General features: G+C 43.3%; 1 protein-coding gene across 1 annotated transcript in view; it reads left to right on the forward strand.

Moving 5' to 3' along the window:
• Positions 1-766: 766 nt before the first annotated feature.
• zanl (zonadhesin, like) overlaps positions 767-14,563 on the forward strand; it is a 40,013-nt gene continuing 26,216 nt past the window's right edge. Inside the window, exons 1-37 of the mRNA XM_086131835.1 lie at positions 767-786; positions 2,262-2,287; positions 2,974-3,123; positions 3,207-3,475; positions 4,662-4,746; positions 4,821-4,967; positions 5,049-5,213; positions 5,495-5,592; positions 5,667-5,745; positions 6,159-6,260; positions 6,547-6,740; positions 6,822-6,963; positions 7,066-7,310; positions 7,412-7,560; positions 7,652-7,780; positions 7,902-8,040; positions 8,139-8,280; positions 8,399-8,595; positions 8,689-8,827; positions 8,922-8,972; positions 9,054-9,247; positions 9,329-9,470; positions 9,573-9,817; positions 9,919-10,067; positions 10,159-10,287; positions 10,409-10,547; positions 10,646-10,787; positions 10,906-11,102; positions 11,196-11,334; positions 11,842-12,165; positions 12,266-12,459; positions 12,547-12,688; positions 12,778-13,022; positions 13,125-13,273; positions 13,358-13,486; positions 13,565-13,700; positions 13,776-13,917. Coding sequence (XP_085987961.1) covers positions 767-786; positions 2,262-2,287; positions 2,974-3,123; positions 3,207-3,475; positions 4,662-4,746; positions 4,821-4,967; positions 5,049-5,213; positions 5,495-5,592; positions 5,667-5,745; positions 6,159-6,260; positions 6,547-6,740; positions 6,822-6,963; positions 7,066-7,310; positions 7,412-7,560; positions 7,652-7,780; positions 7,902-8,040; positions 8,139-8,280; positions 8,399-8,595; positions 8,689-8,827; positions 8,922-8,972; positions 9,054-9,247; positions 9,329-9,470; positions 9,573-9,817; positions 9,919-10,067; positions 10,159-10,287; positions 10,409-10,547; positions 10,646-10,787; positions 10,906-11,102; positions 11,196-11,334; positions 11,842-12,165; positions 12,266-12,459; positions 12,547-12,688; positions 12,778-13,022; positions 13,125-13,273; positions 13,358-13,486; positions 13,565-13,700; positions 13,776-13,917 — 5,605 coding nt within the window. The remainder of the gene's footprint in view (positions 787-2,261; positions 2,288-2,973; positions 3,124-3,206; positions 3,476-4,661; positions 4,747-4,820; positions 4,968-5,048; positions 5,214-5,494; positions 5,593-5,666; positions 5,746-6,158; positions 6,261-6,546; positions 6,741-6,821; positions 6,964-7,065; positions 7,311-7,411; positions 7,561-7,651; positions 7,781-7,901; positions 8,041-8,138; positions 8,281-8,398; positions 8,596-8,688; positions 8,828-8,921; positions 8,973-9,053; positions 9,248-9,328; positions 9,471-9,572; positions 9,818-9,918; positions 10,068-10,158; positions 10,288-10,408; positions 10,548-10,645; positions 10,788-10,905; positions 11,103-11,195; positions 11,335-11,841; positions 12,166-12,265; positions 12,460-12,546; positions 12,689-12,777; positions 13,023-13,124; positions 13,274-13,357; positions 13,487-13,564; positions 13,701-13,775; positions 13,918-14,563) is intronic.

Below are 14,563 nucleotides of genomic sequence, written 5' to 3' on the forward strand. Positions count from 1 at the left end.
AAAAGTAACACAAAACTTGAGTTCTGTGAGCATTTTAGAGTGAACTAGAAACTCTAACTTAAAACTTGAAAAAAACTTTAAAAAAAAGTTATTTGATAAAATATCATGAATGTTTTTTGCCCCACAAAAGTAAAACTTGCCTGAAAAAAAATAGCCACATTTTTTCAAAAATGTTTTGCCCAAGTTGCAAATATCCAAGTATTTAGCTTTTTCGTTACCTTTTTTAAAAACAAGTTATAAGACATGTTTTTTTCTGGCAAATTTTGATTTCAATGACAAATTACACAACACCAGGGTTGCTATATAACAAATCCTGAGACATTTTCGGTAAAACTGGTTGAATTCGGAATTGTACAACACGAGGGCTGCTTTTAGCAACACGGTACAAGGCCCATTTTTACACTTTTACTCTCATTATTGAATGAGACAATATGCACTAATCCGCGTTATGCTCGGGGAAGAAGTCTGTATTTTATAAGGTAATTTCTGACGGGCATCCACACCCACTGTGTGAAGTGCTTAGAGTTCAAAAAGCAGACACACACGTACAAAGAAAGGTCACACCCTGTCCATATCAAGCACTGTTACTTATTTACACATTTTGCAACAATCACAGTATACAGTACAGTTTCCACCCAATAGCCATTCACGGCGTAAGTACAGTACTGTGTGTGGCTATATATGAGGTCCCCTACTGTGTCCTCATCCCTGTCTAACTGCTCAGTTAGCCATGGATGCAATGCGCTTTCTTATTTTGCTCTTATGGATGTGTGCACTGCAGCAAAGGTGAGTCCCGAACTGTGGATGGTTAGACGGAAATAACTTTGAAAGATAAAATCATCTCCGGTGATAAGAAATATTCAAATACATTACAACTATTTTTTTTTCTTGAACAAAGATACACCAATATAGTTCACTTTTATTTGATTTAGATGAAATATACATGAGTTAAGTCATGAATTTATCTTCTCTGATATTAGTAATCAATCCGAAATATTTAGGGTTTTTTTCAAGGCATGAGGACTCATTGAGTTATAATGATTTTTGTTCCTTATTTTCTTTCAAAATAAGCATGCATTTCCCTTTTATTTCATTTCCATAATACTTTTCATTAAATTATTTCATCATTATATTCAAAAATTCAAATTTCATAACCCTTAATGTGTTTACATATAGATATATCTATATCTGTGTTATTTTGACTTCAAAATGGCGCCGCGAGAGTGGCTGCCTTTCCAGCAGCTCCTATATTTTGTTGTTCTACTTCTTCCTTTCATAACTTTGCTGCTGTGAATTGGGAATTTCTCCATTGCGAGACTAATAAAGGTTTTCTTATCTTATATATATATAGATATACATACAGTATATCTATCTATCTATCTATCTATCTATCTATCTATCTATCTATCTATCTATCTATCTATCTATCTATCTATATATAATGTGTACAGTATATAGATAAATTATGACAACAGGGTTATATTATAATTATACGTGTTTTAAAAATGATTCCTTGTGTTCTGCTCTGAGAGAAATATTAAAATAATATGTAACTATTTTATTTACATTAAATTCACAAATGTTTTATTAATGATACACCCAAAACCTTTTTTTTTGTAATTATTTTTATTTTTTTACCCACAAAGGTTTTTTTTGTTTTGTTTAGGTGTCGGTATTTTGATAGTCTTACAATCAGTATGGGTACAGAAACATTTTTATCAAGATGAGCATTCATTGTATTAAAAAAAAACAATCAAACATTTAAATTTGATTTGAAATGAAAAAATGGAAATCAAATATCGCTCACCTAAAATTGTATATTTCGTTGAAATTGCGATAGTATATATATCTATATCTATATATACTGTATATATATAGATATATATACACAGTATACAGTATATCTATATATGTATAGATATACTGTGTATATCTATATATATATATATATATATAGAGAGAGAGAGATACCGTATATATATATATATATATATATATATATATATATATATATATATATATATAAATCTGGTCACCTGTAAAAATGTTTATAAAAGTACATCACACTATTTAATGATCAAAAACACAAAACAAATCATGTTCTTGTGTTAAAGTAAAAGTTTACATACATGTTATCTTTTTTATTTTACCTTATCGGGAAGTTAAAAATTTGTTCATTAAATATAGGTGTGTCTCTCGAGTAAATGAGTCATATCTAGGTGTGACATGTCTAATGATTGATCTGTGCCCTTCTCTTTTAGCATCCAGAGCGTGCCAACCTACGACGGTAAGTTATAGAGCACGAGTTTTGTTAGCATCTAGCGCGCTAGTGTGACGAACGGTTGCCATCCTCTAACGAGCAACATCGAACTATTTCATTCAAATTATTACAGTTCCAGAGGAAAATCTGCAATGTAGAGACACAAACAAAATATTTTAAAAAAATTTCCACCACTTCTATTTAAGATGATGAAAACACATTTCTTAAAAAAAAAGAAATCACTGTAAACTGCTGATTTTTGCAACTTTCTCTGGATTTCTGTGACAGACAAAGAGGTATGTTCTTAAAAAAAAGAGATACAGTAAGGGTGTGAATGACCAAAATATAGCGGGAAAGAGTGTACATGTGAGCTCAACTGCAAGAATAGATAATATTGGATGGTAGGCCAAGAACAAAGTCAGTCGAAGTCAGTATCAGTCGAAGCAAAATTGAGTTTTGACCCTGTGTCAATAGGGTGGAAACAACAGAGGTTGTTTGTCATATGAGGTGGAACTTTACCTAAAAGACGACAAGCGCTTTAGAAAATGGCTGGATGGAACATCATTTGTCTCCATGTACTGTACTCTGTGAATTGACTGCCGACCTGTCCGGGTTGGATAGCTGGGATCAGTTTGAGCTCAACTGTGGGACCCTTCTTTGCCCAGAACTGATCTAGTCCTTTTTTTTTTAATTCCTTTGTTCCGTCTCCCCAGCTTTTGTCCTGGCGTCCTGCAATTTCAACGATGATAACGAGCCATTCTGCAGATTCCTTCAGGACCCGACGGATGGAGGCGACTGGACCCGGCACAAAGGTCCAACCCCAACGCCCGGCACGGGCCCGCCAGGAGATTACCCAGATGGAAGTCAGTGCTGCACCTCACAGGCGGTCAACACTAAAATTATTCGTGAAAAACCCCCCCAAAAATCAATCCATTTTCTCTCCCAGATGGATTCTACATCTACCAGGAATGCGACAATGTGGCAAATGGGCGTAACACTCGTCTGCTGAGCCCCACGTTCTTCTTAACGGCGACGGAGCAGATATGCGTTCAATTCCGATATTACATGTATGGCTTGGACAATTCCAATGTGTTGAGGCTACTGGCGAAGAGGCCGAATAGCGAGGACGAGCTGTGGGTGAAAACTGGTTTCCAGAGTCCATCGTGGCTGAAGGGTGCTGTCACCGTGTCCAATTCCACAAATCAAGAGCTCACTGTGAGTGTTCGCTTTCAAGCAAAGCGCACCCAATACATTGTGGCTTCAAATGCATGGAGAGGGTTTGAAATCAGGAGAAAATGTTGATGACTAAGATTAAGGGTTGGTTTAAGGGTTGAAATTGGGGTAAGAGTAGGGTGAGAGTGGGTGTTCGGGCGAAGAGTTTTGGCAGAGGGTTAATGGGATTGGGGTATTATATTTGGGATGGGTTCAGGGTTCAGAGTAGGTGTTAAGATTACAGTTGTAAGGCTTTAAAGTAATGTTTAAGGTTGTGTTTAAGGTTACTGCTGCATTAAGATTCTATAGGGATTAAATTTAGATTTAGAGTTAGAGTTTGGTTAACGGTTAGAGTTAAGTGTGATGGTTTGGAGGTGGATGAAACCTGAGGTTGAGAGTCGGGTGAGGGACCAATGTTTGGGTTGGCTCTGGGACTGGTGTGGAAGTTGGGTGGTTGAGGTTTCAAATAAAGTTACATCGGAGGGTGAGGCTCCACATTTGAAAACGTGGAGCTGGTATGGGTTAGGGTAAGGGTGGGTACTAGTTGTTCAGGTTGGAATTCGGGGCAAAGGATTTGGAATAAGTCTAAGTTTTGGTCAAGGGTAAAAGTTGAGGTTTGTGCTACAGATGAGGTTAGGATAAAGAGTAGCATTATGGGTCAGGTGAGCGGAAGAGCATGACTCTACCATGTATAAAATCCAAGTTAAATTGCTTCTCGTCGTTTGCATTATCCATTCCAAAAATCACTGTTTATGACTTAAATATGTTTTCAAATTGTCCATTTGTTCTCCACCCCTGATTTGCTCTGGACTTTGGTGTGGGAAGTGGAAAAGTGTGGACTGTCCAATAATCTAATCAGTGCAGCAACACGTGCAGATAACAGCTCACGCTCAGTTGAATTATTTGCCCTCGTATGGCATTTATAGCCACCATAAAGCAATCGCAGCCGTGTTAGCAATTCTGGTTGTCGAGGAAACACTGAGGCTGTGCCAGACCCCAGGCTTGGTAACATTATTTAAACTCTCACATCCATGGTCTGCAGTGTTTCGAAGTAACGCATGGCATATACCTTCTTGTACAAGTAGATTTTTCAGGTAGCTGTACTTTACTTAAAAGACTTTTTACTTTGACTCCCTACATTTTTGACGCGTTAACCTTGCCAAAACCTGACCAACTTGTGGTTCTCTAGATTGTCTTTGAGGCTCAGCGGGGCTTAACCGCTTCCTGCGATTCGGCACTCGACAACATCATCATTAGTGAAGGAGCATGTCCCAGTAAGTCAACTCATGGTGTTACCTCAATAGTTTGCCTACAACAATGTATGTGAAGGCAAATGTTTGGTCCACAGCTTGCATTTCTGGCTGTGACTTTGACACTTTGGGTGACCTCTGCGGGTGGACTGTACCTGACCAAAGCATATTTGGTTTTGAGCAATGGACGGGACCAACTGACACTGAAGGGACAGGACCTGATGATGACTTCTCCACGCCGGGATGTAAGTAGCCGGAGCGGGCGAGATTGCCATATCATCAGGGTATGCAGCCAAGCAACTCATTACTCTTTAACATCCTCTTAGTTGGATCGTACATGCTGATGGATTCTTCCTTTGCTGTGCCTGGACTTGATGGGCAAATCCTAAGTCCTGTGATACACCCTTCCTCTGGGTGCCTGCAGCTTACGTTCCATTATTATTTATATGGCACCAGCCAGACCATGCAGCTCAGAGTCCACCCCTTGAAAGGTAAGAGACCTTTTGAATCGCAGTCATGAGCCCCGACAAACTCGCTGGCACCACTCAAAAGTCGAAATGTTTTAGCACCTGACACTGATTGACACGATGAAAGACGCGTGAGTCAGGCACATGTGCTGCGAAAGACAAGGAGTTGACCTTTTGGGTTTGGAAGTGTGATTTTTCACGGATTTTTGCCAATTTCCAGCGGCCAAATTGACATGAGCGCCACACAATCTGACCGCGGAGGTGAAACTAATCTGGATTTGAATTTGCGTTCTGTACTTAAACAGGAGGAATCCTTGGGCCTGCTCTCTTCACTGTCAGGGGAAACCAGGGTCCAGGCTGGAGACCTGTTGAAGTCCAACACCTCGACACTGATAATTTCCAGGTAAACTGTGTGAGGTCTCTGTCTGTGCGCTGTTCTGTGGAGCATAAAAATAATATGTTCACATTGAATTTCAGTTTGTTATTGTGGGGACCTTTGGAGAGACTCCTCAGACCGATATTGCTGTTGATGCCGTGTGTGTCATGGCCTGTCAAGGTAACAAATTGGCGAGATATCCTTTGCAATATTTACAGTAGGTTCCGGTTATCTGTGTAATTGTAAAAGAAAACCATGACATTGGTATAAAGGTTACAGAAAGAAAAATGACCATCCCCTGACCTCAATGCTATTGAGAACCTCTGGAGGCTCCTTAAGAGAAAGATCTATCAGGGTGGACAGCAGATTAAAACACTGTTACCATCACTGTCTTTTTGGTGCTTACATGAGATTTTCCGATATGGGAAGAAGAGGAAAGTTTTGAGCAACAATTGTGTCTTTTTGCAAAGGAAATTTTAATGTTGGTGAATCGTCTTGGATTGTTATCTGCCTATTCTTGAAATGAGTTGGTTCAAATCACCATGTCAAGCAGTCGATCCTCACTGACAGTACTCAAACTCTTTCTTTGAAAGGTGAGCTAACAACGCCAATGCCATCAGTGTCGACTCCAACACCAACCAATGGAACAACAACACCGAAACCCACGACTCCAAGACCAACTACGGCAAACCCAAGTATGGCATATTTTGTTTTGGGGCCCGTGCTGCCCCTGTAGTTGGCTCTGGGATACTTTACATACACCAGGGGAATGTCCAAATATTTTCCTTTAAGGGCTGCGTACTGAAAAATAAAGGTATACAAGGGCCGGTGGTGGCAAACAATTGTTTGAGTTCATGTACACTTGGCCAGATGAACGTTGGATACTCCTGTCATTCACAATTGGGAGGGGGTCCTTCATTGGACCACACAGGAGTCACCTTCCACCTCGCCAAGTCATTCCATTTGGTTTTTGCTGCACAGTTCAATGCCCTCCAAATGCGGAATACATAGAATGTGGCCCAGCTTGTATCCCCACCTGCATGGAACCCTCCACCAACTGCAGCGGCTCCTGTATCAGCGGTTGCTTTTGCAAACCCGGATTTGTCTTCAAGGGGAGACAGTGTGTGCCACTGGAGAAATGCGGGTGCCTGGATCAAAACAACAACTATTACGAGGTCACGATAGTATACCAAACCTCGACTTGTGTTCAGAAGAAAGGAAGTCTCACCTCACCGAATTGTTTCCTCTCCTTTTAGCCTGGAGAGATCGTATTTGGAGACGGCTGCTCCAAGCTGTGTCGCTGTGCAGGGAACTACACTTTGGAATGTGTGGATAACACCTGTGATCCCACGGAGGAGTGTCGCGAGATTAACGGTGTCCCCGGATGCTACCCGAAAGGTATTGCTTCAAAAGGTCGTCCACTGGTGACTTCCAACTTCTACGTTTGTTCAGTCGGTCTTTAAAATTGTCATCTGTGAGCCAAACTTGTCTTCCCTGAAGGTACATCCTCGTGCATCGCGTCCGGGGATCCACACTACACGACCTTTGACAAGCGCAAGTACAACTTCATGGGCAACTGCAGTTACCAGATGACCGGAGTCTGCAACGCATCTGCATTACCAAACTTTGCTGTCTACGCTGACAACGAAAATCGCCACAACAGACCCAGCATCTCCTATGTGAAGGCGGTTCATGTGTATGTCGAATCCGGCGGTGTCTCCATCTTCAAAGGCGGCGCTGTCCATGTAAGAATGGATGACAGAAATGTCGTCAAGACTTGAGCCAAATGAATTCATTTCCGACGCTGCCTGCTCCATGATGAGTCTTACCTGCTTCTCACATCCAGGTGAATGGAATCAAAGTAAACTTGCCAGTGAATCCGTTTCCAGGCGTCTCTGTGTTCAAATCAGGAAAGCACTACACCGTCTCCTTGGATTTTGGTGTGACTGTGCGCTACGACGGAAACCACTTCATGGACATCAAAGTGATTAAAGAGTGGGTACAACCCGAACACATGTTGTCGATGGGGTCTGACTAGTACCCTCGAAGTTCAGGAATGAAGGATCCTGTAACTTTTCACCTGCAGCTATAAAACTCTTCTCTGTGGACTGTGTGGAGATTACGATGGAGATGCCAAAGATGACTTCCGCAAGCCAGGTGGATCGTTGACCTCCAGTCCCAATGACTTTGGAAACAGCTGGAACACTGACCCAGAGTGAGTCTGACCCTTTGTTTCGATGTAATATTTGCCAAGTATTCAAAGTCTGTCGGATCATTTCGGATTCTAAACTTGTCTTTTTTCTTGAATTTGTGTTTCATATTTCCTTTTGCACAAGGTGTAACAAGAAACCCAACACCACTCATCCCGAATGTGAGGCAGAGGAGCAGAAGCTCTATGAGAGCTCCGGATATTGTGGCATCTTGCTCGACAAAAATGGTCCTTTTGCAACGTGTCACGCCAAGGTCAACCCCAATGTAAGTCACTCGTACGTGGACCGAGCATGCGCCCTAAAATTGGAATTTTGAGTTAACATTTGTGTCGATGGGTTATCGCGTGTTGGTCGTGTGTTCAGGAGTACTTCAAGGACTGTGTCTTTGACCTTTGCGTGCTTGATGGAGCTCATTCCATTCTGTGTGAAGCCATCGAAGCCTACGTCAATGAGTGCCAGGATCGTGGGGTCAACATTGGACCCTGGAGGAACGAAACCTTCTGTCGTGAGTAGAAACTACAGATGTTTACGTGGGACTCTACAGCCTTCTCTCTGAATGTGTGCAGATCTTCATTGATTCGAAAGACACGCTTCTAACTTGAGCCATCTCACCTTCTGCGCAGCTTTTGGTTGCCCTCCCAACAGCCATTACGAGCCCTGTGCGGACCCCTGTCAGGACACGTGTTCGGGCCGACCCCCCTCCTGCAGCGGACCGTGCACCGAGTCCTGTGTGTGTGATCCCGGCTACATCCTGAGTGCCGGCAAATGTGTCACCAACTCTTCGTGTGGCTGCCATTACATCAATGGCCAATATTACCAGGTACTGCCAGATGGACAAGCCACTGAACAATCGGACTGTGAAATACACCTCGAAACCTAACTCATATATCCACTCTGCGTGCGTGTGTGTCAGCCCGGAGAGGAGTTCTATGTTGAGAACTGCAGTCTGAAGTGTCGGTGTGACGCACCCTTTGTTACCTGTCGGCCATCTCAATGCCCCCCAATGCACCAGTGTCAAATCCAGGGGGGAGAGCTGGGCTGCTATCCCACAGGTCAGCTCATTTTTTTTCAAGCGTTTCCTTTCATTGAACCAATGAAAAAAAATGTTGTCGTGCTCATTTAAAATGAATGTCGATGACATCTTAGATACAACAACACCCAGACCAACAACTCCAAGACCGACGACACCAAAGCCAAGTATGTCATCTTGGTAAAACCCTAACACAACAGCTCCTTCATAGCTACTCACCCAAAGCTGCTGTTGCTTTTCCCATGCAGTTCAGTGCCCTCCAAATGCGGAATACGTAGAATGTGGCCCAGCTTGTATCCCCACCTGCATGGAACCCTCCACCAACTGCAGCGGCTCCTGTATCAGCGGTTGCTTTTGCAAACCCGGATTTGTCTTCAAGGGGAGACAGTGTGTGCCACTGGAGAAATGCGGGTGCCTGGATCAAAACAACAACTATTACGAGGTCACGATAGTATACCAAACCTCGACTTGTGTTCAGAAGAAAGGAAGTCTCACCTCACCGAATTGTTTCCTCTCCTTTTAGCCTGGAGAGATCGTATTTGGAGACGGCTGCTCCAAGCTGTGTCGCTGTGCAGGGAACTACACTTTGGAATGTGTGGATAACACCTGTGATCCCACGGAGGAGTGTCGCGAGATTAACGGTGTCCCCGGATGCTACCCGAAAGGTATTGCTTCAAAAGGTCGTCCACTGGTGACTTCCAACTTCTACGTTTGTTCAGTCGGTCTTTAAAATTGTCATCTGTGAGCCAAACTTGTCTTCCCTGAAGGTACATCCTCGTGCATCGCGTCCGGGGATCCACACTACACGACCTTTGACAAGCGCAAGTACAACTTCATGGGCAACTGCAGTTACCAGATGACCGGAGTCTGCAACGCATCTGCATTACCAAACTTTGCTGTCTACGCTGACAACGAAAATCGCCACAACAGACCCAGCATCTCCTATGTGAAGGCGGTTCATGTGTATGTCGAATCCGGCGGTGTCTCCATCTTCAAAGGCGGCGCTGTCCATGTAAGAATGGATGACAGAAATGTCGTCAAGACTTGAGCCAAATGAATTCATTTCCGACGCTGCCTGCTCCATGATGAGTCTTACCTGCTTCTCACATCCAGGTGAATGGAATCAAAGTAAACTTGCCAGTGAATCCGTTTCCAGGCGTCTCTGTGTTCAAATCAGGAAAGCACTACACCGTCTCCTTGGATTTTGGTGTGACTGTGCGCTACGACGGAAACCACTTCATGGACATCAAAGTGATTAAAGAGTGGGTACAACCCGAACACATGTTGTCGATGGGGTCTGACTAGTACCCTCGAAGTTCAGGAATGAAGGATCCTGTAACTTTTCACCTGCAGCTATAAAACTCTTCTCTGTGGACTGTGTGGAGATTACGATGGAGATGCCAAAGATGACTTCCGCAAGCCAGGTGGATCGTTGACCTCCAGTCCCAATGACTTTGGAAACAGCTGGAACACTGACCCAGAGTGAGTCTGACCCTTTGTTTCGATGTAATATTTGCCAAGTATTCAAAGTCTGTCGGATCATTTCGGATTCTAAACTTGTCTTTTTTCTTGAATTTGTGTTTCATATTTCCTTTTGCACAAGGTGTAACAAGAAACCCAACACCACTCATCCCGAATGTGAGGCAGAGGAGCAGAAGCTCTATGAGAGCTCCGGATATTGTGGCATCTTGCTCGACAAAAATGGTCCTTTTGCAACGTGTCACGCCAAGGTCAACCCCAATGTAAGTCACTCGTACGTGGACCGAGCATGCGCCCTAAAATTGGAATTTTGAGTTAACATTTGTGTCGATGGGTTATCGCGTGTTGGTCGTGTGTTCAGGAGTACTTCAAGGACTGTGTCTTTGACCTTTGCGTGCTTGATGGAGCTCATTCCATTCTGTGTGAAGCCATCGAAGCCTACGTCAATGAGTGCCAGGATCGTGGGGTCAACATTGGACCCTGGAGGAACGAAACCTTCTGTCGTGAGTAGAAACTACAGATGTTTACGTGGGACTCTACAGCCTTCTCTCTGAATGTGTGCAGATCTTCATTGATTCGAAAGACACGCTTCTAACTTGAGCCATCTCACCTTCTGCGCAGCTTTTGGTTGCCCTCCCAACAGCCATTACGAGCCCTGTGCGGACCCCTGTCAGGACACGTGTTCGGGCCGACCCCCCTCCTGCAGCGGACCGTGCACCGAGTCCTGTGTGTGTGATCCCGGCTACATCCTGAGTGCCGGCAAATGTGTCACCAACTCTTCGTGTGGCTGCCATTACATCAATGGCCAATATTACCAGGTACTGCCAGATGGACAAGCCACTGAACAATCGGACTGTGAAATACACCTCGAAACCTAACTCATATATCCACTCTGCGTGCGTGTGTGTCAGCCCGGAGAGGAGTTCTATCTTGGGAACTGCACTGTGAAGTGTCGGTGTGATGCACCCTTCGTTACCTGTCGGGCATCTGAATGCCCCCCAACACACCAGTGTCAAGTCCAGGGGGGAGAGCTGGGCTGCTATCCCACAGGTCACAAGTTTTCTCTTTCATTGAACCAATGGGAAAAATTTTTTTTTCAAATCTCCAGGTATTTATGGACATCATCAAAGAATATGTTTGTCTAAAATTCTTGGCTCGACTCTCAGGGCCCTCTTGGGTGACTGCCCTTTTTGTAAAGGAACTTTATCCTTTGTCTGTGCCTTGAAATTCAGTTCATAAAATTAATGAGTGCTGGTGACAAAGATCAGCACAATAGCTTTCTTAAAATCGTTCACCATTTCATCAAAATATATCTAGTGGTATTTTGACTTACGAGGCCTCCACCTTATTTTGGGAGTTCTGAGCCAATGCTTGATTGATTTTATTTTTTTGTATTGCAAGCAAGCATCAGATATTCTGCTGCCATCAACAATATACAGTACTTACGGACTCCATCTTAACTGCTGATTTCATTCACGACGCTTTTCCACTTAAATGCAGCGTTCAAGACACCAGTAAATTACTGGTTTTTTGATCTAAATAGACTCTCTTCGATAGCAGGACCAACTCCACCTGTACCAACAACTCCAGGAGTGCCTACGCCGAACATGACAACTCCAGGATGGACTACACCGAAACCAACAACTCCAGACTGGATTAATGCAACTACACCTGATTCAACAACTCCAGGAGTGCCTACGCCGAACATTACAACTCCAGGATGGACTACACCAAAACCAGCAACTACACCTGAGTCAACAACTCCAGGAGTACCTACGCCGAACATTACAACTCCCGGATGGACTACACCAAAGCCAACAACTCCAGACTGGATTAATGCAACTACACCTGAACCAACAACTCCAGGAATGACGACACCAAGTAAATCACATTTTGTTCTGAAACCCTATGATATGAATGACATCAACTATGACTGCTGATTTTTGATGACCAACTAATTACTGTTATTTTTGCCGTACAGTTCAGTGCCCCCCAAATTCGGAATACATCGAATGTGGCCCAGCTTGTATCCCCACCTGCATGGAACCCTCCAACAATTGCAGCGGCTCCTGTATCAGCGGCTGCTTTTGCAAACCAGGGTTTGTCTTCAAGGGTAAATACTGTGTGCCACTGGAAAAATGCGGGTGCCTGGATCACAACAACAACTATTACGAGGTCAGTAAAGCTACAAAATTTCAGAGCAAAAATGATAAGAATGACACCGCATCTTTGACAAAGGGAATCGCTTTTGTGTCCCTTTAGCCTGGACAAATCATGTATGCGGACGGCTGCTCCAAGCTGTGTCGCTGTGCAGGGAACTACACGTTTGAATGTGTGGATAGCTCTTGTGATCCCACTGAAGAGTGTCGTGAAGTTAACGGCATCCCTGGATGCTACCCAAAAGGTAACCCCCGGCCAAAAATTGTAAAAAATTTAAAATAAAATGTTAGTCTCTTGCTATGATGGTCTTACACTTTTGGTAATTTTCTGCAGGGGCATCCACGTGCATTGCCACGAGTGATCCACACTACACGACCTTCGACAAGCGCAAGTACAGTTTTATGGGCAACTGCAGCTACTTGATGTCCGGCGTTTGCAGCGCAACGCCTTCACCAAACTTTGAGGTCTATGCCGACAACGAGAACCGCTATAACAATCCCTCCATCTCCTATGTCAAAGCCGTACATGTGGATGTACACAAGGTCAAGGTCTCGATCCTCAAAGGTGGCTCCGTGCTTGTAAGTGAACAGGAGTCGCACTTAAGATGTATTGCATTTTCAAACCATTGAATTCTCTCTGCTGGCTCACTTAGTGCTCACATCTGCTTTTCCACATTTCAGGTAAATGGGTCCAAAGTGAACCTGCCTGTGACTCCGGCGTCAGGTGTTTCCGTGTTCAAATCTGGAAGGTACTACACGGTGTCTATGGATTTCGGTGTGGTTGTGCGCTATGATGGAAACCACTTTATGGACATCAAAGTGATTAGAGAGTGAGTACAAACTGCACACGGTGGAATCTGAATAGTCTCTTTTGAAGTGCGGGAAGGGTGAATCTTGTAACATGTTGCCTGCAGCTACAAGAATGTACTGTGTGGACTGTGTGGGGATTATAACGGAGATTCCAAAGACGACTTGCGCCAGCCGAATGGCTCGTTGACCAGCGATATCAATGAATTTGGACATAGCTGGAACACTGATCCGCAGTGAGTACACAAAACAGCAGTTCGCTTCACAAATATCCTACTTGGAGGGGCTAAAAAACATTCCACTTCTTGCAAAAGGTGTAAGAAACCTAACTCCACCGATCCGGGATGTAATGAAGAAGAGGAGAGTCTCTATGAGAGCTCTGCGTATTGTGGATTGCTGCTGGACAAGAATGGTCCTTTTGCTGTGTGCCATCCCAAAGTCAATCCCAATGTAAATCACGCCTGTTGAAATCTTTAGATATTGCTGGATTATGGTGGGAAGTTTCAAACTTGTGTGTCTGTTCAGAATTACTTCCAGGATTGTGTCTTTGACCTTTGCGCACTGGATGGCGCCAAGCCTGTTCTGTGCGAGGCCATTGAAGCCTATGCCAGTGAGTGCCAAGATCGCGGCGTCGACATTGGTCCCTGGAGGAACGAAACCTTCTGTCGTGAGTACTCAGACAACTGAACTGTATGATCTATTTATTTATTTATTTTTAAACATCTTTTCTGGTGGTTAAATACTTCATGTATATCACACATTTCCTACACAGGGCAGCTTCATGTGCTTCACAAAACCAAAAGCACAATGTCCAGAAGCATTAACAAACAACTAAAAACATCTGCAGAGCAAGGAGAACAAAAGTAGCTTGTTAAAATAACTGGAAGAATGTACTGTATATTATTGACGCCATTGACATTTCAAAACATTTGCTGCCAAAACATCCAAAGATAGTTAAAAGAAAGGGAATGGAATAAAAAGTAGCTTTCTGGTTTAATTACTTTATTTAATAATTAATTTAATTACTAAAGACCATGGAGTGAACTTGATTTTAAAAATGCTTGAAAGACCTTGATCAAAGAAATATGGGCACTAAAACACTTTTTTGGTCACAATTTAAAAGCATGAATACTTGGGGCTGACTTCACTTCCGCTGGCAAATTATTCAATTTGCGTGCAGCATAACAGCAAAATGCCGCTTCACCGTGTTTGCTTTGAAACCTGGATTGACAGACAGCGAAGAGATCAATTTGTTTTGCATAGAAGTAAATCGTACATGTTGATGCTGAGACCTACTAATGCTTGAAAATCCT

Source organism: Hippocampus guttulatus, chromosome 2, assembly GCF_054856545.1.
Source record: "Hippocampus guttulatus isolate MCC_2025c chromosome 2, RoL_Hgut_1.0, whole genome shotgun sequence".
Lineage (NCBI taxonomy): Eukaryota > Metazoa > Chordata > Actinopteri > Syngnathiformes > Syngnathidae > Hippocampus > Hippocampus guttulatus.